Genomic DNA, 24,553 nt, shown 5'->3' on the forward strand with positions numbered 1-24,553 from the left:
GTTCTGGTCCAATCGATCTCATTGATGCTTATCAATATCTAAAGGGCGGGTGGCAAGAGGATGGCGCCAGACTCTTCTTGGTGCCCAGCGACAGGACAAGGGGCAACGGGCACAGACTGGAACACTGGAAATTCCATCTCAACATGAGGAAAAACTTCTTTCCTTTGAGGATGCCAGAGCACTAGAAGAGGCTGCCCAGAGAGGCTGTGGAGTCTCCTGCTCTGGAGACGTTCCAAACCCGCCTGGACAGTTCCTGTCCCACCTGCTCTGGGTGGCCCTGCTCTGACAGGGGGTTGGACGAGATGATCTCCAGAGGTCCCTTCCAGCCCCTGCTAGTCTGGGATTCTGTGACTCTGTGAAGTGACAGGATGAGGAGTAGCGGTTTTAAAGTGAAAGAGGGGAGATTTAGATTAAATACAAGGAAGAAATTCTTGGCTGTGAGGGTGGTGAGCCCCTGGCCCAGGTTGCCCAGAGAAGCTGTGGCTGCCCCATCCCTGGAGGGGTTCAAGGCCAGGCTGGACGGGGTTTGGAGCAACCTGGGCTGGTGGGAGGTGTCTCTGCCTAGGGCAAGGGGTTGGAAGTGGATGATCTTTAAGGTCCCTTCCAACCCAAACCATCCGTGACTCTATGAAGCATCTGGGATCGTCGTGGAGGAGGATAAATCCACGCGTGGGATCTTTCCGTCCTGCTGCCGGTAACCCGAAGCACCCCGGCACGGTTATGGCAGCGTTCCAGCAGCACCGGGGAGCTCCCGAGCGGGATGCCCCGGCCTCACCCCGCCGGGAACAGGCCAAGCTCCGGCGGCCCGAGCGGACGAGGGGCAGACGGGGACGGACGGGACCCGCCATCGCCGCGGCGGGCTGAGACTGGCTGGCTCGCCACACCGCGGGTGACGTAGCGGCGGCGACGGCCAATGGCGGCGGCGCGGGCGGTATAAAGCGGGCGGCTGAGGCGGCGGCGAGCTGGAGCGGCAGTGCTGAGGCAGCGGCGGGCTCCGGCTGCGCGCGGCTCCGGCAGCGGCGCTGAGGGCGGCGGCGGCGCTGAGGGCGGCGGCGGGCTCCGCCACAGCGCGCTGCCCGCTCGGCGTCGGGCCGGCCGGGCCCGACCGGGACCCATGGAGGCGGCTCGGAGCTGTAACGGGTACGCGCGGCAGGAGAGGCCACCGCCGCCCTCCGCCTCCCCGTCGGTGGGCGCCGAGAAGCCGCGCGTCCCCCCCGGCGGCGGCGGTGGTAGCGGGGAGGGCTGGTGGGGCGAGCGGCCCCGCAGCGAGGAGGACAACGAGCTGAGCCTGCCCAGCCTGGCGGCCGCCTACACCACCATCCTGCGCTCTCTGGGTGAGGATCCCGAGCGGCAGGGGCTGCTGAAGACACCCTGGAGGGCGGCCACCGCCATGCAGTTCTTCACCAAAGGCTACCAGGAAACCATCTCGGGTAGGGAGCGGCTGCCCCGGGGCGGGAGGGCGGCTGTCACTCCGGGGAGGGCGCCGGGCCGGGGGTGGCGGGGCTGGAGCCTTTGGCACCAGCCCTGGTTCCGATTTTATTTCTTAAAATGGCCTTTGCTACTGCCCTGCCACCGTACCTTCCCTCTGATGCCCCTTGGCAGTAAATCATCAGCAGTATGTGCCAAAAACACCTGTACCTTGGGATCTCTCTCTTCCCTCCTTCCCCCAGTTTATTTATTTAAAACTCTGTACTGTTAAAGTTCATGTTCTGTCATAAACTTCTGTGGACAGAGCAAGTGCTTTTGCTTTCCCTTTTCTGGTGTAAACTTTTAAAGCTCTGCCATAGAAACTTGTTGATCATACCTTCCTCCGTCCCCAGCCGAGCTTGGCTGTGTTCAGAAGGGGTGGGAACGTTTACTTCTATTAGCAGACAGAGGTGGCTTGAATTTCCTGGGTAAAGGTCCCATTCTGATGATGGGTTTATCAGGTGAGGTTTTTCAAAGGTGGGAATGAAACTTGAGGAAGTGAGGTAAAGAGAAAGGAGGAGGTTGGGGAGATCCCTGCCCTGTCTCAGGGTCCCAGCGGCAAACATGGGTGTAGGGAGGTACCCCGGGTTCCTATCCCTGCAAACATGGGTGTACAGAAGTACCCCGGGTTTGCATCCTTGCCCCAGGTGAGTGTCTTACTTGCTTGCTGGCTGCAGGCCCTCCCTGAGGGCAGGAGGAGAGGAGCTGGGTGGGATTTGTTCTCCTTATCACCAGCAGCTCCAAAGTTGTCTCTTGGTTCCAGTGCAGGGTAAATCCTGCTTGAAAACTTAGTTTTTACATCAATTTTCATCTCCTCAGCTTTTCCACTAAGGACTGTACTGGGTACAAACACTAAAAAAGGGCTTGGGAATTCCCCCTTCTGCTACCTCTTACAGTAAAAGGCAAGTTCCTGTTAGCGCATAGCTATGCAAACACTGTCAGCAAGGACCTTTGAATGGGAATCAGGAAGGAGCTGATGGGGTTATGCTCTCTGGAGTGCAGCACTGGTGTACTGAGTGCCCCAGAACTGCATCAGGGTGTTGGCAGCTGAATGAAACATCTGAACTGTGCTGATGGCCGGCCTTGGGGAGCTTCTGCTAACACGTCAGAGTCCTTTTCGTAAGTGTACTGTGCTTCAACTTAAAGGCTGGCTTTTGTGCTTAGTTTCTTTTTCGCTTCTCAACTGTTGGCTTTTCTGAAATCAGACTGCACATAACTTTCAGCATTAACTTATTCATGGCCAGCTTATACTCACGTGCCAATGTCATATCTGGGTTTCCCCCAGGAACAGCATTTCTGCCTTGATCTTTGTTTTGCCTTTCTGAACAAACCAGGTTTTTAGGTTCACATCTGGAAATAGGCTCTGGGCTGCAGTGGCCATCCTCTTTCCCCTCTTCCTTTAGTCCAGCTGCACGGTGTGTTTTGAGATGAGGTTTCATAGGGTCTTGCAGAATAATCTTTTGTCTGCTGGGGATAACTTTCCTCATTTGGGGATTGTATTTACTACTGTAAAACATGGGAGGTCTCTCATCCTGCCACTCTCTAGCAGAATGATTTTTTAGTGATAGTTTCTGAGCATGAATTTCTGTGCTGAACCTGGATGAGGTGGCTGCTCATCTTAAGTCCTCTCTTATCTTGCTGTCAGCTTTGTGGGCAGAGCCACACATTCCCTTAAGGTTTTTTAATAGCTTTTTTCCTCCTCCAGCATGGATTCTCTGGGACCCAAATAGTCTGTCCCAACCTCTCATGTACATTTCATTAAGTAGAGTAGTTCTGGATAGTCCTCTCCCCTGAATACCCATACCTGGGGGAGAGCTGTATTTTATCCAAGAGCAGAAAGTGTCACTGCTGGGTGCTGTATTCTTGGACTGCTTTTTTCTTTACTTTCTAGCAAATAAAATGAAGCTGTGGTCTTAACATCCCTTCCTCTGTCAGGTGGGGGATCCTTTTACTTTCCAGCTACTCATCTCATCTTAAGCTATACATAGCTTTCAGTCTTCCCACTCTTACTAGCCAAAGAGAAGGAAGAGCTGTAGATAAAGGCTAAGTCCACAGCAGCTAGCAAAACAACTAGTGGATGCGCAGTTGGTTGGGAGAGTTGATACGGAAGTAACTTCCACTCAGGAGAGTTTTAAATGCATCATGAAACCTAGAGACAATAACTAAAATCTTTGGGAACAAGGCTGGCTGTGGGACTGCAGCTCCTGCTGTTTGCCTCTGCTGCAGCATCCTGATGGGCTGTTCACTTGGTTCTACTAATACAATAGTCAGACTATGAACAAGTCCAGGAACTGGCTTGTAAAATCAAAAAAAAAACAACCAAAAAAACCCAAATCCAAACAAAAAGCAGCCCTGACTTGTTTTCTGAGGTTTATTTTGCAGCTTATTCATCTCCTTATGTAGAACTATCTGGATAGGCAGGGGTTAAAGCAGCAATTTGTGGGATGTGTGTTCAAGTTTACGTCCCAACAGGCAGAAGATAAGAGACCGTTATAATAACTGTAAGTCCCATCTTCGCATAATAGGTTTCTCAAGTAGAAAGCTCTGTAGTGGTGGTTGTACAAACACGGGGGTGGAAACAAGGTGTGTTGCAACAGGCACCTGTCTTTAGTTGGCCCCAGCTGAGCTCACAACCCTTGCCAGTATGTGGAAATGTTGCCAGGCTGTGCATCCAGAAGAGTGACAAAGACAAACCAAGGTAGTAAATGTTAGTACAGCTACAGGCTTTAAAATCAGCCTTATGAGTTTGTCTGCTTGAGTACCTGCCTTGGGTAGGCAGGAGAAAAAGCAATTCATTATGATGGCATTTTAATTTTCCATACAGGAACACAAAATATTATGTAATGGATATATTCACAAGTTATGAAATATAGTGAAGGCTGGAGACTGTAAAGTTGCAAAGTACACTGCAGGAGATCTTTAGTGTTTAAAGTGCTTGACTCAATCCTGACTTGCTGTAAGTGAGAACATGGGGGTTATGTGGTTGGTCACGAAACTAAGCTGCCTTGAGTGCTGCCCACCCCTCTCAGAGGTTGGTGATTAGAGTGGTGCCTTGCTCTTAATTGCCACTGCACGTTTTTGAGTGCAGTCAGGTTGCTGGAAGATTTTTTTGGTATGGTGAGGGATGATGGCCTCACCTGCCCTTCAGCAGTCTGTCCTCTGTGGTGGCATTGGAGGAGAAGGCAGCTAAGTGGCATGAGTTTGGTTTAAGGAACCCTGATTCCTTTGGTTTTAAGGAATGCTTTTGGAAACTGCAGTTTCAACAGTCAGCAGTTAGGTATTGTTTTTTCTTTTTGAACCCTGATTGATAATTCACCCTTAAGAACAAACTGTTTTCTTGATCTTTTTAGTTACTATGTATCAGAGAACATACACATTTAGCACATAATTAAATATGCTGGACATCTGATCTCCTTTCTGGGTGTTGTCACTTTGCTTCCATGACACCTGATTGTATTTGTATTTTTGTACTTCCCATAGCTTAAATTTATAGTGTTGTAAGGAAGATTACATCTAAATTCTGTCCCTTCTCTTTATTTAGATTTATGTGAGTAACAGAGAAGCAGATTCTGCTTTCCAGCTTCCACTGAGTGTGTATTTCCTAGCTCATTTTCAACAGTGTAGAGAAACAGTGTTCCTGCTTTACCTTTTATTCGTCTTTGCTATCTGTGTTCTGCAGCTGGTCACTATTGTATGTCAGAGCCATTAGTAGAGTTTACTTGCTACATGTCTAAATCTGGCTCTTGCTGTTCTTTCTAGATTATGTCTTTTTTCCTATTAATCCTGGCTTTAGTGAAGACCTCACTCTTTCTTTGACAAAACATATTCAAATGTGGTGATCTTACTTCTATAGTACTAGTCATTAGACTTTCACTGGAGGAGCAGGAGTGCCTCCAGTGATTTAAAATAAAATCCATTTGGGGACCAGATTAAAAACTTGGGCATCTGTGAAGACTAAGAGCCATTACAACAGAAACCTCTTAATGTATTGGTAAGGGTGGCAGAGCAAACAGGATACCCAAAGTTTTACTCCTCAATTTCATGCAGTGCTTCTGCACGAGCATACAAGAACATGTTTTCTTTTCCACGGTCAGATCTTCATACTTCTGAGAGTAAATTATATTACAAAATAGTAACCTGTTCTCTTGGTTAATAAAGGTGAACTGGACTGTTGATAGCAGTTGGCCTTTAGTTTTCTTATAGTTGGTTCAGGTGACTGGCTGCCACACAAAAAGACTAAATCTTGAGAGATCTGCCCTTCCTCTAGTAAAGGCGTAATGTCACACTCGAGGTGCTGGCTGTGAGACTATATAAATACTGTGAAGCACAAGTGTGTGCAAATGTGGTAAATGAGTGAATACATGCAAAATACAAGACTGCAGACAGTACTAACTTGTAACTCAAGCTGAGGGCTTAAGAATTGATCTTGCTGAGAAAAGCTAACTGGTAAGTTACAGAAATGGCGAGTGTCAATGATGTTAATTTCAAAAGACAAATCGTAAAAGAGTTGTTTCTGATTGTGTAATCCCGTAGGAAACATTAGGCACAGGGCTGAGCAAGCTGTCTGCATCTGCTGTAGGAAGTTAACTTGCCTTCATCATCTGTAAGCACTCATAAGCAAAATGGCATGTTCATTAACCAGTGTTGTTGCTGGTAATGGTGATAAGTTGTTACACGAATAAAAGCTGGAAGACTTTTCTGGTAGGTATGTTAGCTTTCAAGCATGTTGGCAGGTTCAGCTGTCCTTTTAGCATGTTTAATAGGGAAATGAAAATCAGAAATCCTGGGAGAGGATAACTTTGCTTTCTGAACCTCTGTGGTTTGAAAGGCTGCATGTATGCTTTATTTGCCTGGAAACTAAGTGACTCTACTGTGCAGTTTTTATTTTAAAGCAAATAACAATTAGTTCTGTCTCATACAGTGGATTAACACCTGCTGAACTGTGTGTATGTTGCTTTTCCACTCTCATTAGTTTATGTGCTTTTCCTATGGTGAAGGGTGAAAAAACGCAACCTTAATACTCTTTTTCTTCATCATCTTGTCTGTGTGAATTTGGTATTTTGACAGATGACAACAATGGTGTAAGCCCATAGATTTTTCCAAGCCTACTCAGTTTGCTGTGGATGAGAGGTGCTAAGCATCACTACGTAAAAATAGACAGGCAGTGCCTTAAACAAACAAGGCTGTTTGATCAGCAGCGCTGCCCTTTGCTAAGGGCTGGTGAGTTACTTCATCCTTTCCTGGAAACAAGGTACTGCTAGTTCTCTTGCTTCTCACAGATGCAATAACTCATAGATGTTAATAACTTAAAAATAAGCATTATTGTGGCATGGCCATGGTTTGTTTCTTGTGAACCAGAAGGTTGGAGAGACAGGGCTGTTCAGAGTAAGGTTCTTAGGGATTTCTTTCCTCAACCCTCCTCCCAACCCAATCAGTGAACCTGCTGAAACAGGTACTCAATGCAGTGAAAGTAGGACTGGAGGACTTCCCAGGATGATCTCACCTGACCGTTAATGCTCAAGTACTACCAGATTTGCTAAGCTTGTTTGGGGTTTTGTTAGGGATTTATTAAATGTCTTTAACCTCTTGGATCTTAACTATTAAAGGCTTTTGATCTCTTCATGTTGCTTTTCCAAAGTGGTGTTTCATCTCCTCTGATTTTTCTTTTGTTTCAATTTCAGAAAAAAGTGTGGATGGGGGGAGGACTTTCAGCACCCTCTATGACATGAGACATTGAAATGGTTATTGAAATCCTGATACATTTTAATGAGCATCTCCATCACCCTGCTTTCCTTCATATTAATAAACCTCCTGGCAGAAGACAACTTCTGGAACCTAATCTTAGCTTCATCTGAGAGCCTGCAATAACTGATCTCTTATGAATAGACTTTAGTCTCTCTCTGCAATGTGGAAAGTGTCGCATAGGAAAACAAACAAATCTGTACAAATGATGGCCAGAAGTAGTTGAATAGCAATAATGCTTTTCCTTCGTCTTTGCTTCTATGAAATGGGCCTTAAATTACACATCTTGTTCACCTCTCTTCTGGTAGCTAAGGAATTAAGCTTTACTTCTGAAGCAAATGTTCCTCTCTGAAGTTGAATGTCTGTTTCTAGTCCTTTGGTGTTGAAATCTGAAATATTAGTCATAAACTTGTAAATTCCTTTGTGTCTGAGGTTTCTCTTGGTTCCTGTTAGGCAAGGAAACCACAGAGTGCTCATTTAATTTTCTCTGCAGCTTTTGGGCTCTATTGCCTTTTTAGATAGTAATGTGGCATCTTAGGCTGTGTCTCTTTCTATAGTTCTTCAAGACTTCTTGAAGCAAGTGGCATACACAGACACACCCCCCCTTTCTTAGCAATCTGAAGTCACTAAGTTTCTGCAGCAGTACAAACTCTTTTTATATGAATGAGTGTTTTTTTGTAGCCTGATTCTCTTTTCTGAATGCATAATAAATTCCTGGTACCTTTTTAATACTGAAAGGCTGCAATAATTTTCTTGTTTCTTGTCTGGAATATTTTCTCTAAGTACAGTTAACCTGTAGTGTCATTACATGAATAAATATAAAATTTCAGTTTTGACTCTACATCTCACTGCTTACCCAGCAGCAACTGAAAGGTTTTTAAAGCAATTTCCTTCCAGATTTAATTGACCCTCTAGTCAATTGGCTTCCCTACCACACATTCAGTTGTTAGCTCATGGCTTCTGCTCTGTCAATTACATCTGTCCTAAGATAAGGAGGAACTTCTTCCTGAGAAAGGCAGTCAAAGGTCTTAATGAATGGTTAGCCTTCAGTCTCTGTGTCACGGCACTGCTATTCTGGAGTATCCTCCAAACAGTGACCTGTTCTTAGTTCATGCAAAGGTCCTCTGCCCTTGGTCTTGGTCTGGGTCTAACTCAGTCTGTGTTCCTGGGAGAGCAGAAGGTACCTGACCTCAGCCTGGATTTTAGTTTGTCCAAGCTAATGGACATTGATATGGTGTGACTTGTCCCACCACAATCACAGGACACTTGCCTCCCTTAGCCTGAATCTATTCTTACAATGGCATCAGCTGCTGGCTGCGACTTGTGGGACCCGTGGGTCACCATGGAGAGCACTGGGGCTGTCAGTGAGGACAGTCTGGAGCTGTGTAATGGATATCATGGGAACCATGTGCCTCATGTCTCTGCCATGACAGATGAGCTCAGGGAACAGTATCTGGGAATCTCTGAGGCTGCCTTCATCCTGTTGATACTGAACAATCCTGTCTGACTCTCTAAAGCGGAGCAGTGAGACAACTTAACACCACAGGGAAGTACTTTATCTCATAGGGAGAACAACCTACATTGCTTCAGTCATCTGTCTCACAGGCATTGTAAAAATGAGACATCTGAAGTACTGTGAAGCTGATGCAGTGCTGATCTGCAGAGTGCTACCATCCTTCATTCCTTTCACCTACCAAGCCAGCTGCTGGGTGGGCTATAGCTTCCTTGGTTGCCAGAGATGCTTTTGCTTTCCTGTGTCACATTAAAGCCATGCAAATAGTTTCTATAGTAACAGGTCTTTTTGCTTAGCTCTGACGCAAAATCCTGAAAGGTCTTTCTCATTCTGTCTTCATCCAATTCTGATTTTTTGCTTTTATCAACTCTTTTTGAATATAAAGGGGAAATTTAATTCTGCTCTGTTCCAGGAGTTAACTTGCACCAGAGGTGACTGCTCAGTTTTAACAGTCTGCTGAAGTTTCTACAACAGGACTTGAACTCTCAGCTGAAGGAAGAATCAGTTGGAATAATCTATAGAGTGCCCCAACTGTAGATAAAATGTTTGTTCCTATTCCCTGTATATCTTAATTTGAATCTTAGCTTTTTCATTAACATGATTTGTCTAGGCTTAAAGACTCGAGCAGTAAATTCCCTTAGCTTTTCTGGGGTGGTGGAGAATGAAAAGATGTTATTTGCAGTCTCCTTTGGCATATAGACGGACCTTGGTGGCAGCACTTGAGCACAGCTGTTACTGAGAAAAGCAGAGTGAGGGGAGGTATGATTCTGGGAGACCAAGGGAGGATGTATGAACATGCCTGTCTTCTTGCTAGCAGAGGAGATGCTAGTCTTGTGCTTCTGATGTGGATGGTTACGTAGGTGGTACTTGGAGGGAATAAAAGTTGCTTTATTTGAGAGGAAGAATTTCCTTTTTGTATTGAGGAAAAGTAACCTGTTGAGAAGGGGCCCATCTGAGCTGCAGGTGCTTTGCTTTCTCAGGAAACCAAGATGGCAATATTTACTTCTAGCCCTCCTTCCCTCTGAAAGCCCTGTTGACTTCTCTGCTTTTGTTTTGAAGATCCTGGTGCTGAAGGAGGGAAGGGATGGAAAAGATGCAGTTGCACTGGAAGGGCGGGTGGGTATTTTAGAGCTGAGAGATGCAGCCAATGTCACAGCCACATTGCTCTGTACGATCTGGGACAGGTCTGGGGAGGGACAACATGACTTCTAGATCTTGCCCTGGGTAGCAAGAGTAAATGTGTTGGGGCCTCCAAATGAGGAAACCAAAATCAAGCTAGTGAAGCAGACAGCATGTCCTAGTAGGTAGAATGAAAGCACAGGAAAAGAGGAATGAATTTTTCCGCAGCTTTGCTTCTGGGACAAAAATATGATTTTTAAAAATAATTTATTTTAAATAATTTAAGTAATGTATTTAATATAATTAATAATAATTAATTTTTTTTTAATCTGAGGCCCTGTTTCCCCTTCTGTCCTTTCAGCTCTGATAAGTTCTCCAGAGCACGTGCTGCAGGCTGAGCTTGTTTGGGACCTGTTTGATGCTGTAGCAAATTGAATGACTTTAAAAAAAAAAAAGGCAGAGAAACTTAGAATTTAGATAAAATGGTATTGCTTCCCTGCACAAAGTGTTGGAGTCTCTGCCAAATGAGTCTCTCCTGTGTAATTATGGAAAACAAGTGCTGCAATGGGATGTAGCACATCATCTTGTTGCAGTGACTCTTACCTAACCCTTGTGAACACAAGGCTTGGATTTTGAAGAGGTACAGGGATAGGCAGGGTTCAAGCTATGCTTGTTTTCAGGAGAACAGACTTGTCAAGTGTGGGCAGGAGGGACTGGAGCAGGATAGAGGTGACTGGCATGCTCTCTGAACACCATGTCCATTTACTCGGGTAGTGGCCTTCAGTCTCACGTTTTTGTTTTATCCTGTGTCCCTGTATCATCTGTCAGTCGGGAAGGGGTTATTGGAGGGGCTAATGCTAAGCTGTTTTTTTCCTTTATGTTCTCTGGCCCTCCTCAAGGAGTATCTGATGCTGACTTAAAATCAGCACTCCGTGCTGCAGAGGTTATGCTGCTGAGCAGGTATCATCTGTGACCTGGCTGCAACTTGCTGCTAATATTAAATAAATCTAAGATGCAAAATTGGCAAGACCTGTATAAACGAGAAGCGTGAAGCATCCCACAGCTCTGGTTGTGTTCTTGATGCACCATTCTGTTTGCTTACACACCTCAAACTCCCTTGGCTGAGAGGGGGCATTACCAAAACTGCTGTTGCTCTGGGCTGTAGCCTAAGAGGGAATATGAAAGAAGGCTGGATGACCTTTGTGTTGCTGTTTGATTGCTTTAGCCATGGGAGGGATGTATTTTGTTCCCCAAGTTGCCTGTATAGTACTTCACAAGCTACTTAACCTTCTTCCCCCTCCAGCTTTATAATAGGGCTAACAGCTGTCTCTGTGATACAACACAGCTCTTCAGCATTCCAGTAATAGACTTATGTTCCTTAGATGAAGTTTGGAAGGATCTATTAATATATGTTTTATACATGAATACATGTGTATATGCATATACATACACATATATGAGACTTCACAGTTGAAGTACCTTCTGTTGAGGCTTTGGCCTTATGCTGCGTCACACACTACCATGGCTTAATGAGAATGTGGCCATTTTTGGTTGTTCTGAACGGTCTGCTTTGCAAGTGCGCTGACGTAAATCCATATCTAACATCGGTCTCTGATACGCTCCTGGCAAGGCTGGTATGAGCCAAGCTGGTGGTGTAATAACAGCAGCAGTCTCTCTGGAGATGCTTTGTGGATCTGTTTGGATTTTGTTTTAATAATGCTGGGCATAGTAGCAGGTTTTGTGAAACCACTGTTTGCCTTTCTGCTGTAGAAATGGCATGTCTGCAGAGTGCTGCGGGAGGGAGCTAAGAACCCAGGTGGTTGCTCTGTCTCTCCTTCCCCCTCCTCTGAGCCTGCTCCATTTCGGATTCTGGCTATTCCCGGATGAATTCATGGTTATACAACTGCATGGGGCTCCCCATGTAATCAAAATCCTCTCCAGCAGTGTTTGGAGTAAACTAGACTCTGAAATTTGAAGAACAAAATTATGTACCTTTACAGAGTCTTTTCCTGGCCCCTTTTGTGCCCCCTACTCCTGCTCTCTGACCTGATCAAAAGCCTTCAGGGGTTCAGCGTCGCTCTCTTGCAGGTTGCCAGCCCTTCTCAGGAAAGAACGTGCGTCGCAGGCAGAACATCTTGTGCACAGTTTCCAGGGTTACCTGTGTAGTGCTGATAGCTAGCAGGAAATTAAAATGCTCCATGATACGTTATCGACAACAGATGGTGGCCATTAGGTGTACGTGCATGTCAGGGGAAGGCATAAAGGCAAGTAGAGCAGATACAATTATTAGATTTGTGTAATCACCACCGCAGGTGCTAAGCTCCACTGTGGATGAAGCAGGGTAGTCCCTGAGCACCCAGTTTCCCCCTCTGGCCATGGTGTATGTGCTCTGGTTCCTGGAAGTAATTCTGAGTAGTCAGCATGGCTTCAAGCTGACTTGTTTGCAGAGTTCCTCGTTCTGATTATCAGTCCTTCTGTACAGCTAGTTCTCCCTTGCTGTTCTCCCTCTCTCTTCTATACAGCTTTTCTCTCTTGTCTTTCAAAGGGCTCAGTCTCTTAACTTGAGAGTGGTCTGCTTTTAACTTCGCCAAGCATGGTCCAGCTGCTTGCAATCTCTGTGATCTGCTGTAACCTGTGTCAGGATTGCTTGGGGACTTGTCAGGGGACTGCTAAATCTGGAAAATCAACTGGGGATCTGTTCTGCTGAGCTCTGAGACTAGCAAAGTGTCATGTTGTATGTTCCTTTTCTTACTGAGCTATCTCTTCTTCCTCTTATCTTTATGGTTTTCTCCACCTTAATTCTCGGTTAACTCTGAGGTGCAGAATTAGGACGGAGTATGCATATGCATGCCTGCTTTCAGTTCAGGGCAGCAAATCTCCCCTCGATCTGAGGGTACCGATCTGTCTTTTTGACTTTTCTGTATGCCTAAACTGCTGGTGTGCTTCAGGATGAAATGAAAGAGTATCTTATGTGGGTGCAAAGCCTCCCTAAAGATAGTGATGCTGGTGTTGAAGTGTTTGAAGAAACCACTGTGACAGCTTAGCTTCTCTCAAACCTCAGGCTCAGCTTTGCTTGTGGTGTGTGGAAGCGCTAATAGAAGCCCACTTTGAGATTTGCTTTCCTGCCCAGCACTGGCTTTATCAGCTGTAATCTTAATTGCTCTTAAGATGCCAGTAATTCTGCAAAGACTGGACTTGTTCTAACCTGGGCTGAAACTGTTATTTGAATAAAACACTATAGACTAACATCTGGTGTAGCATGTAGGTAGACTGACATAGCTAGCACTGTGGCTGTTGTGTAATCATATGCAAACCAAAGTGTATTTGTGATGTTACTCCTTACTTGCCTCCCATATCTTAACTCTAAAAATCTGTAATTGAGAGCTATATTCTTGCTACAAGCTTTCTCAGATACTGGCTGGAAGAACCTTCCATGCTTGTGCATTTATTTTTTTAATACAAATGTTTAATTTCAGATGTTCTGAATGACGCCATCTTTGATGAAGATCATGATGAGATGGTAATTGTGAAGGACATAGACATGTTCTCATTGTGTGAGCATCACCTCGTTCCATTTGTTGGAAAGGTAACTGTTCCTCACAAAACAAATGTGGGAATACATGATAAAAGACCTAAAGTACATGTAAAAGACTCTGTAGTTGTAACTACAAAGCTTATAAAGCTAGAATCATAGCCATAAGCAGTAAATACTTATAGAAGTTAATCTTCAGAATACAAATAAGGAAGACCTCCTTAATGTGAGTTTTATTTGGATCTAAGCTCCTAAAATACAATGCTCACCCTTTCCTAGTCTAAATAATCTAATGGTTTCTGACATTTCATATCAAAGCTCTTCATGAAGCAGCAGCAAGCCTTGAGGGCAGACATCTTGATAAACCAGCTCACCCGGCATGCTGGCTCTGTCATGGATTTAGCTTCTGGCTTAGAGCTATCTAATGCACATTCATCTCAGGAACCCCCCTGTGGGTGAAACAAACTTCTAATTTTCTAAATAATGCCCTGTCTTAAATAAGCAAGCCCAGTCAGGGAGGGGGTGGTCAAAATTGACTAGCAGGAGGCTCCTTAGGTTGGGACATCCATGAAAAGGGCTGGTGTTTCAGAGGGTGTTGAAATTGTGATACCAGCAACTTTAAAAAGAAAATCAAAATTCTCAAGTTGACTGCTGTAAACATGATGAAGAGTTTGGAGCAGGTAGTGCCTTCTGTGCATCTCAGCCCCTTTGCTCCCCTGTCAGTGCAGAAGGATGGAGCTTATTCTGATCCATCTGGTTTACCATAAAGTATTCACAAACCTGAGAGTAGCAAGTGCTTTTGTGTTCTGTAAAACTCAATCAGTACCACATATATTCCAAGTACACTATCTCCCCAAGATAAAATACCCAAACAGAAACCGGCTGTTTATTTGGTTGGGTCAACTCAATTTCATCTGCTTTATTTTCTTACTGTTAGTATTTTATGCTGGAAAACAAGGTAACTTCTTTTTCTGTGCAAGCTTTCTATTTCACCTGTTATTCTTGGTTGCACTTACTGTGTATATTCTCTTCGTTACTCCTGTGGCAATATATGCATTCTTTTTACGTCTAGCTGTTTAGCCTGTGTGGTTTGGAGCAATCTCCTCGCAAACACTGAATTGGTCCTGCTCGTATAAGGGTCTACTAAATGACTTGGTATGCCTCTAAATATTCTCAGACTAACCATTCTCCTGTTGGGTACATCAAACAGGCTGCAAATACTGACCAGTGGGTCTTGTATTTGCAGTTCTATCTTAAATGAAATAAAGACATTTGCAAAAATAGTCTGTGGGGAACAGGATTCAACGCTTATTTGTAAGTTATGTCTCTTACTTTGTCTGAAATGTCTCATGTCTTTTCAGGTGTCAGTGGGTTGATTACCCAACAGAAGTGATAGGAATGAGCAAGTTAGCCAGGTAATTAGGTGCTCTGTGGTACCTCTAACTGCAGGTACAGCAATACAGGATTCTGAGATGGGGCCTCTAGGCAAAGCGCTAAGACAGAATCCTACACTGACACTCCCCTACTGTATCCTGGCTAATTTTTCAAGTCTCTGGTATGGTGACACACATGCTGATTTATGATCAGTTATAACTGTAAACCCACTTGAATTCAGTAGCCTATGTAGCATTCTAAAAAACAGGAAGCTAAATAGCTTTCCCCTGCCTTTGTATCTGAGCATTTTTCTTCTCAAGAACTTATTCCACCTTAGTGCAACTACATGTTCAGTATGAATGTTCAGCAAATCCATACTCAAGCAGCATGGAAGTTGACTTAATCACAGAGTGATCTATGGTACTACCAAAACAGGAAGAAATATCAGTAAGTGCAGCCTGATTTTGGTGGCTAAGTAATTCTTGCCATCAGAACTTTACCTGGAAGTAAAGTACAGTCCCTCTCTCTCCCTAAATCCATTTTAAGTCTTGAAAGAAAAGCATGTTTATTTTAGAGGAACAGTGCTGTACTAAGCAAGACTGCTTTTTATACCCAAATGTAGTAGAACTCTGTAGCATTCCTGAGACTTGGAACATAAGCCTTGGCTCTAGAGGAGCTGTGATTTTTCTCCCCCTCAGAAAACTTACTTATTCTTCACCAGGACACTGACCTCATCAGGCATTTACAGTCTCCGTTAGCTCCACAATTTTTCAGGCTTGCATGGTGGCATGTTCCTCCCACATGCTAAGACTCCTGGACTGTTCCAGAGTTAGTTCTGGGGCAAATGCACATCTCATTCTCTATGCATGAGTTTCACATGCATTTGGAAGGTGTGTTTGATTCTGTTAATGATTTATTCTCCTCTGTCTAGGTACATATTGGCTATCTTCCTAACAAGCAAGTACTTGGCCTCAGCAAGCTTGCTAGGTAAGTGTTAATGTAATGAAAGCGATGCTAATTTGTAAAAGGGATTCCAAGCTGTGCTAACTGTGCTAATCTTTCTAATCTGGTCCCCCTCTAAAGCTCAGCCCACTTTGTGTTCTGGATTTGGATTTAGACCAATCCGCAGCATTACGTTTTTCATGGAGAGGACAGATAAGTCTTAAAGCTCCATGTTAATTCACATCACAGCCGACTGTAGTAAACCCTAACACTTTTGTACGTTCATCCAAAGCATTGGTGTCTGCAGGGAGCACAGAGCAAGAACAATAGAGAATTTGGTCATGTGCTAAGGCAGGCTATCAAAACCAGTGGGGTTCTCTAGCTATTTGCTACTTGTGTGTATAATGACTGATAAGAACAAAAATCCCAAACTTCCAAACTGTAAATGAACACGTTTTCTAGATAGAAATTGAATCTAAAGATTTTATCTGTTAGCTGACTCTTCAGATGACTTTGACATCTCTTTCTTTCACTTGAGACCTGCTGAGAGCGCTGTGGGGTGGATTTTATAGATAAGGTTCAGCCTAAGAAACAAAGCAATTATGATACACTTGAGGAATCCATTTGTTTATGTAAAATAGCCTTTTCCTCAGCAAGTGCCCTTGGATTAGTTGTTGCACTGAATCTTGTTATAAAGTGACACTTTCTAGTTCTGGTGAGGAAGGGGATGGTAGATCCCTTCAATAAGCAGATTATTGGGGGCTGGAGCAGAAGGGTCTCCTTTGAGAAATTAAACTGAAAAATTGGCTGTAGTGCAGAAAGACCACATAGGTTTTGCTTATGCTTTCCCTGATATGTCTGTTATTCTTGCTGTAGTTCCAATAAGACTGATGAGAATTAGCCTTGTAAATCTGTATGCCCGCTGGGTTTTCTTAGCGGGTAAGAAATGCGTAGGATATGACACTGAAATGCTTTAAAGTCAGTTGGCTCTTTTCTGTGCTCTGCTTGCACAACAGTGAATTTGGTTTGGAATGGGAAGGCCCTTGGAGGTCACATCTTTGTTAACGTAACCTCATATTACAGGGAGAGCATCTTCATGTCTCCCAACAGTGCTTATAGGAGTAGACTTTGTTCTGATTAAATGGCTGAAACAGGCAGTTCAACATTTAAATTTTTTCCTACGTGTTTTCTGTGGCCGTACCTAACCAGTGCAATTGTAGGATGAGGTTCTGAGCTGATGGCACCGTAGTTGCTGGGCAAAAGACTTTGCCTTCTATAGTTGCTTATGCTTGTGTGTGTGGCAGTTCATGGCTTGCGTTGTGTGTTGGCTGGTACTCCTGTGGCTGCATCTTTTTAAGTGGTGAGGTGTTGGGTTTTTTTGAGTTGGATTTCTGAAGGCAAACATCCTTCCTGAAGAGACCGTCTTTAGCACTTGGTTTCATTTCTGCAGGGCTCGAATGCAGGATTAAGGATCACATTTGAAATGTGCCTCTGTTAGTTTGTGCTTGCTCTGTTCTCCAGTTACCTCTGAATTGCAGATGTAAAAAAGGAGCTTAAAACTGTGTCTGGTGATTTTTATTTTTTTTAATACAAGTGGCAACATAGTGCTAGAAGGGTACAATTTTCCTACTGTTTATTCTCAGTATAGAAACATGCATGAATAACCACAAGGCTTCCAGTGCTGGGCTTGAAAGGTTAAATCTTGCCTCTTTTTCAAGTTAGGGTAAAACTCCCATATACTGCAATAATCAAAAGATTAGATTCTTGTATAACAAAACGTTCTCAGTCCTCACTTGCTTTTGAGTGCTTACCATGAAGAGATCGGTGGGCCAAATAGTGCTTCCCTTTCGTGCCCTATATAATGCAACCAGTGTTCAAACAAAGATTTGTGAGGCTGTTGGTACTCTGGGCCTAATCTTTCATAATAGGATTAGTCTAATGTGGTGAGTTTCTGTTGTTGTGGATGACCTGTATTCAGTAAACAAACATCTTTCTTTGGACTTTAAGCTCAGGCTTGAAAGTGCTAATGCAAATAACTATTTTTACATAAACATGCTTATAGGACTTCTTATATGCAATACCAGTGTGAAAATATCTGAGCATCAGCTTGTTCCTTGTCCATATATTTGATCCAAATATTACATGGCTTTCTTTGGAATAGCTATAACACAGCCATTTCATTTCTGGAGGGGAGTTTCTGCATATAATTCACTCTCCAAAACAGCAGGCAAGTCTCATTGTCAAAATGTTTCTTGTAACTAATGCCTCAGGCTGCCAGCCAGCGTCTGGTTTTTGTCTAGTCTGACCAGATGAGTATTGAAGCTTTCTAAAGCAACTTCTTTACATGGCCACTTGACGTGTAATTAAGCATTTGAGGTTGGCATGAATAACCAATTGAGTTTCAGAGCAGTTGTAAGACTTCTCTTAAATGTGAGGGTTTTAGTACTGTGGTTATAAATGATGGTAGTATCACTTTCATTGCCCTACAAATGGCTTAAATTTGAAGTCATGTTTGAGAGGAGCACTAAGGTGATCCCTGCACCAAAATGTGAAGGATGGTATGATACATGGGTGGAGAGTATCTGTTTTAAATAAAAACAATTCTGTCTCATTGTTCTTAGTTAAATTTGTGGTTAAATGCAAGAATCCAAACCATCTCTTGCTTAATTTCAATAACCTTCTGGGAATCCCAATATCTGAATTGTCCTTAAAACAGCATTTGGTTTATGTTGAAGCAAAAGGAGGTAATCTGACCTCAGTTCAAGGATGAGCTCTCAGGGAGCCTTTTGGCGTGGATTCCCTTGCAACTGTGTGATGCAGGTGGGTGGTGGTACAAGTAATTCAAAAGTAACAGACAACTGAAGAAGCTCTAAGGAGAAGTGGCAGGTTTACCCCAAAATAGTCTCTCGAGTGGCAAGTAGGGGGGAACCTGTCACTAAATAAACACGGTGATGTGCTGAGGGAAGTCCTTGAGCAATGCCAGCTGGGGGCTGAGCACCAGCGTGATGTTGCATGGATGGCCAGGAAGGGCATGGATCAATACAGTTGTCTTGTTTGACAGTGTCAAGTTAATTATGAAGATCAGACAATGGTCAGATAGGAATAAGTGTAACATTGTCTTTTTCCTTTCTCCTTTAGGATTGTGGAAATATACAGTAGAAGATTACAAGGTAAACAGCTGATTATTTGATTATTTCTTTTGTTGTGTGCACTCCTTTGCTAGCCAGCTCAGGGTACTGGTAATTGTAGGTGGACTATAGCTGTGCAAATTTTAGTGTGAAAAAAACCACTATGTTCTTGAACAGGAGTTTCTCATCTGTCATCTTAGCCCCTGTGTTTCCAATGAGGGGCAAAACATGCCTGTGGAAACAGATGTAAGCAGTAACTAACTGAGAGGATAAATGTGCTACAAGATACTGCTGCCAGAAATAACTAAACTAGTTGGATGCTGCTGGAGATGGACTCTCCTACAGATCATTGAAGAGAGGCATTCAAGAATTCTTGTCTGAAGAGATGAAGGGAGAGCTGCCATATTATGGACTGCCTGCCTGCTGCCCCCAAGAAGGGCAGGAAGCTGCAGGATCTGAGGCCTTGGGTTGGGCTCAGCTGCTCTCGTCCTCCTGCAGTTAAATTTGGCCTGTTCTTGGCAACAGAAGTCTTAGTGACCAGTCTGACACCTAATGGTTAGAGCTGCAGGAAGTAAAGCTTTGCAGGACAATAGGCTCTCTGAATTTCCTCATTTTTTATCTCTGTTTCCATTCCTTAAAAAGAGAAATTGTATGTAGGGAATGAGAAGCGCAGCAGTAAAGCCAGATAACAAATATATAAAAACCGAAAGAAAATAGAGAAGCGAGAAAATCTAACTGCATAATAGGAAATGCAAGAGCTATTATAATAAATCACGATAATGCAATTCCTGCAAAGGTGTAGTGCAAAATGACTCCCAGTATAAACAAGCAAATAAAAGACCTGTTCCAGGATACATAACATAAGGTAGGATTTGGTACTAATAAAATTTATTTAGGAAGAGCAGAGTTTGTGTGTTTGTGCAGAGTTTTGGTGCTGGCGGTGGGGAACAGGCACGCTTGGAGGTGAGGATGTGGTGTTACATGTGTGTGGCATGCAGATAGCGGCAGCACGTTAGTGCTGGTTGGATTTAACACTGCCTCTGAACTCCTTGTTGTTCTTTCAGTCCAGGAACGCCTTACCAAACAAATTGCAATAGCCATCACAGAAGCCTTACAGCCTGCTGGAGTTGGAGTGGTTATTGAGGCTACGTGAGTTACTTTGAGCTGTTCTGTGGTGGTGTATGGGCTGTGTGTGATTCCAGCTGTGTGTAACTCCTGCTGTGCACTGCAGAGCTGTTTTGTGTGGTCTCTTTGCCTGCAGTAGCTGTGGCCATGCTTGTTTATGGGGCAGAGCACTGGCAGGCATGATCCTTGCCCGTTCAGCAAAATGGCTGGATGGGTTGGAGCCATGTAAAGTAGGGACCTCCCTTATCCACTGCAGGGATGTGGCAACTGGCAGTGTGGTCAGCTCTCCCAGCTGCACTGGGTCTGTGCTCTGCCTCAGTGCCCCTTCTACTTCCTCGAGTAGAGCAAAGCTTGGGTCTAGCAACAGGCATGTCCCTGGGATTGGCGTGCACCTTGGAAAGGTGGGATTTTCCTGGGATCTGAGGAGAGAAGGCAGTGCTCAGGGGCTGGGAGTTTGACTTTCTTTTCTGTAGAGGACAGCTGAGGTACTACTGACAGCTGTCTGTTCTGGACATGGGGGTTTTGTCACTTGCCCAGAACTTAACTTGACTGTGTAAGAAACATCTCTCTTCAGGGGATTACTTCTTTCTTTTGAGTATGGCTGACTTACTGACTCCCCTCTCATTTCTTCTAGGCATATGTGTATGGTAATGCGTGGGGTACAGAAAATGAACAGTAAAACAGTAACCAGCACAATGTTGGGGGTATTCCGGGAAGATCCAAAGACCCGTGAAGAATTCTTGACACTCATCAGGAGCTGAAACTGTGTTTATTCTCTAAATGCACTCTGGAGATTGTTCTGTCCAATGTCACTGTCTGTTCTTACTTGTTCCTACGTCTCACTTTTAAACTAAATTGTTGTGAATTATTGTCATAGTTTTTGTGCAGTAAAAGACTTCTGATGACAAATGAAAAAAGTCACGATGAGGTAGGCTTCTCCTGGACTCCCAATAATGTTCATGTCCTGGAATTACAAGCTATGAATAGGGGTTTGGAAATGTTTCTACAATGCAGTATATACTGCTGTTAGGAGAAAAGCGGGGCTTGAGAGTGAAATGGCTATTTATGAAATAGTTACGTTTATTAGAATAAATGTGGAGCAGCACAGGAAACAATTGAAAGGCTGTGGATCCTCCTAGGACCACTTAGTCTGCAAATACTGTGTACCTCTGATGAAAAGGATGGTCCTGAATTATCTCTGACTATATTTTTTTACAAGTCCTGCAGTGGCTGTTTCAATATCTGGATATGTATGTTTTACCCCTTTGGGATGTTACCTCTGGTGGTGTTTTATATCCTTGCTAGTATTAACCCTCCTTTTTTTGTGTGGTGTCTTGTTTGTTTGAGAAATTTAAAACACATTTTTCCTAGCCTCTTAACATGCAGGGAATTAACTTCTAAATTATTTGGGGCACAATCTTATCTCAATATAAAGGGTTTTATGCACCTTTTGCTCTGTGCCTCAGAATGTCTGACCACTTTAATTGTCAGTTTCTTACTATTTTTAAGCAAACTTTAACAGTGGGGAGGGGAGGAAAAAAACACCAGAGTCTGTCTTGCAAAGTGCTACGATATCCAAAGAGGTTTTTAATGATATTTATATCTTGAGCTTTCCTTCTTGGGTTTCCATGGGTTAGAATGAGAAGCTAAATCTAGTCTGATAATCTGAAAATGAAGATTTTGCTTCAAGTATTTCAAGATTTACATCTCATAAATGTTGGACCAAAGGTGAGCACTGAAATCCTGAACACAGCACATTGTACCTCTCCTGCCTCATGGCAGGTCATTTTAGGGCAAAGTAACCTGAAATGACAACAACTTATTTCGTAAGAGTGATTGAGAAAAGCATTTCCAGGGCCATCAAAATGAATTAAACCACATTTTTCTGTGTATGTGGCAACTGCTGTATGTGGCAGTCTTGGTACAAAAAGTTTCAATCAGCTGGACTTGGCTGAACTTCTTATACTTTGTTACAATTTTAATGGGTGTTTTGTAACTCTTAATTGGGACAACATGAGGCGCAAATGAAAACCACCCTTCTCCAACTGGGCACAGGAGGCAAAAATTAAAAAATGAAATGTCAGCCAGGGTGTCAGATGACCACAATGCAGGTTCCCATGGCCATATTGACTTTGTGGAATACAAATCCAAGATGTTCCGTACACTAACCTAAAAGGCAGTTCCTGGCCTAGCAAGCTCCATCTTACTGACATTCCTGTCTCTGTGTTGGAATCAAAATTAAAATCATGTCCAGTCAAATTTCCATTGGGCCTAAAGAACTTTCAAGAACAACAACCTCATGTGTTTAATTACACTAATTTTACCTTGACGACCTTTGCAGTGTTATTGGAAAAATATCCTCTATCCCAGATTCTGTAGAGCTATGTGCTATAGAAGTGGCTGTCTGCTAGCCCAAACAACTGTGTGTTGCACATGTATAAAAGGCACTAACTCTATGGCATTTGTTTTCCTTAAATGATTGAGAGCGGATATTGCCACTTCCCAGTTCAGTCTGTGTATCCAGCTGAAAAGCCTTAAATCTTTCTTGCCTGAAGTTCCGAGTAAAACTCTTTCTCTTTTTAGCTCAGCAACTGGAAGGAGAATTTGAGGACCAAAGGGGCACCCACTAAGACATCTGTTTCTCTTTGCTTGCTTTAGTTTGGAAATTAAATCTCTGTAAAACAGTCTTGCTCCTGCGGTAATGAAAAGTTGTGTTTTAACCACTTATCTCTATTCAGGATAAAGTTCACATTGCACCACCTCTGTTTTTTATTTCCGTGTGACCTGTAGTCCTTAAAACATACCTCTCTATATCTGTGGCCTTGGATTTTGTTCACATTTTTGTTATTGTAAGACTTGGTGCATTTTGGAACATTAGTATTGTTCAAATACACAAGCTTTAACTACAACCGGTGTATATATATGTATAGTACGTACAGCCTGCTCTTGTACCACATCAAAGTCCATTGTCTCTAAAACATTAAAGCACAGTATTATCCTTTGGAGTGGTAGCATCCTTGGTGACTTGGAGGTGATGGCATTGCCCAAGGAAGTGGCACAAGCTCCATTTCCTTGTGTGGGAGTTGTTTCTGTGCTAGTAGGTGCAGTAGGTGTTGGGTTGCTCTTCTGGGACAGTAGTCACCCATTTGCTGACTGAGGAGCAAAAAACCCCCCCAAGATTTGGTGTCACCTCCATTTTGCTGTTCCTCAGTGCTAGGGGAATCAGCAGCAAGTCCATGGGGACAGGGAAAGTGGGAAGCTGCTCTGGAGTGGCTATTGCATGCCTTGAGGTTCATGGGGGCTAATAGTCCTCTAATGTGCTTCGTAAGCCATTCTGCATGCCTCATTGCCCTTTATTGAGGGCTGACACCTGGCCAGGTGTGACAAGGGACTGTGAAGCTGAAGTCTTGGTTGGGTCACCCCACCGTGGCCCATGCATAGCAATGAGCTCAGCCTCTGCCTTCAGGGTGGGGAGGCTGTCTTGGGGACACTCCTGCTGTCCTCTTAGGATGCAGATATTTCTGAGATTCGGGGGGGGGGGGGAAGATAAATTTACAGATCCCAGACTCCTGAGGAGTCTTACCTACCCCTCTGTGCCGACACACAAGATAAACCAGGCCAGGGTGGGGAAAAGGCAACTGGAGAAGTTCTTAGGCTGCAGGCAGGGAGGGGGAATCAGCATGACTTTGTTGGCAAATGCTGCGGCAGTCAGAAATGGAGAAGGAATGATGAATGACATCCCCCTCCAGCACTCCATGTTTGTTTTTTTTTCCCAAATGGTCTGTCCTGTTTGGAAATATGCCTCCTGGGAAGCCCTAGAAGCGTTGTCAAGAATTGTCTTTGTCGTGAAGTGGAGTTACTTCTGTGTTTCCCACAGCTGTATATTAAAGCTGGTGATTGTGGTGGGAAATGGCCTGTTTGTCAAAACAGGCTCTTCTGCAAGAAATTTGCTATTCCCTGCCTTTTTTGGTTTTTTAGGTGTGGGATTGGGAGGGAGCCCCCCTGGTTTCGTGATCATGGGAAAAATCTGTTTTCATTGGAGTGAAAAAATATTCGGCTTGAATGTGTTTTCAGCTCAAAAACCCAGAAGGGTGAATCAAATCTGTACAAGAACCAAAAGCTGTTATTGAGGTGACATCCCCCCATCGCTCACTTACCACATCTCCCCAGGTCCCACTTGCTTTAGCACATGCTCTATTCATTTCCTGATACCCTCCAGTGGTACATGGTGCTTCTCAGTGTTTTGGTTTTCTCAAGAGTCCCCCATATAAGCAGCCTTTTTGTGTTTTTTTTCTGTCACTGTGGTTTTACTTTTGGGTGTCTCCCATCATTTCCTCCACACATGCTGTGGAGTGATTGGTCAGTGAGTCCCCATGCTGCCCCCATCCAGGTTCTTGGCACAGGCTCTTTGGTCCTCTCCCCTTGTGTTCCACTTCCAGGTACAGGTTTATACTTCAGTTCAGGCAACTTTTCACAGGTAGGAGCCTCGAGAGGTGACAAGTCCTGCTCATCTCATGATGTGAAGAAGTGGCCTTGGTTCCCTTGTGTTGTGGTGTGAATTCCCAACAAAGAATTCCCAACAGAGACCTGACTGGTGGGTCACTTGCTCTG

The 24,553-nt window shown here is 43.9% G+C and overlaps 1 protein-coding gene across 1 annotated transcript; it reads left to right on the forward strand.

Annotated features, from left to right (window-relative positions):
* The first annotated feature begins 970 nt into the window (after positions 1–970).
* Positions 971–22,947, forward strand: GCH1 (GTP cyclohydrolase 1). Its single transcript, XM_074583509.1, has 6 exons — positions 971–1,430; positions 13,318–13,427; positions 15,679–15,734; positions 18,828–18,859; positions 19,882–19,966; positions 20,577–22,947. The coding sequence occupies exons 1-6, from the start codon at positions 1,115–1,117 to the stop codon at positions 20,701–20,703; spliced, it is 726 nt and encodes a 241-aa protein (XP_074439610.1). The 5' UTR covers positions 971–1,114; the 3' UTR covers positions 20,704–22,947.
* Positions 22,948–24,553: the final 1,606 nt, after the last annotated feature.

This window comes from Larus michahellis, chromosome 4 (assembly GCF_964199755.1).
Source record: "Larus michahellis chromosome 4, bLarMic1.1, whole genome shotgun sequence".
NCBI lineage: Eukaryota > Metazoa > Chordata > Aves > Charadriiformes > Laridae > Larus > Larus michahellis.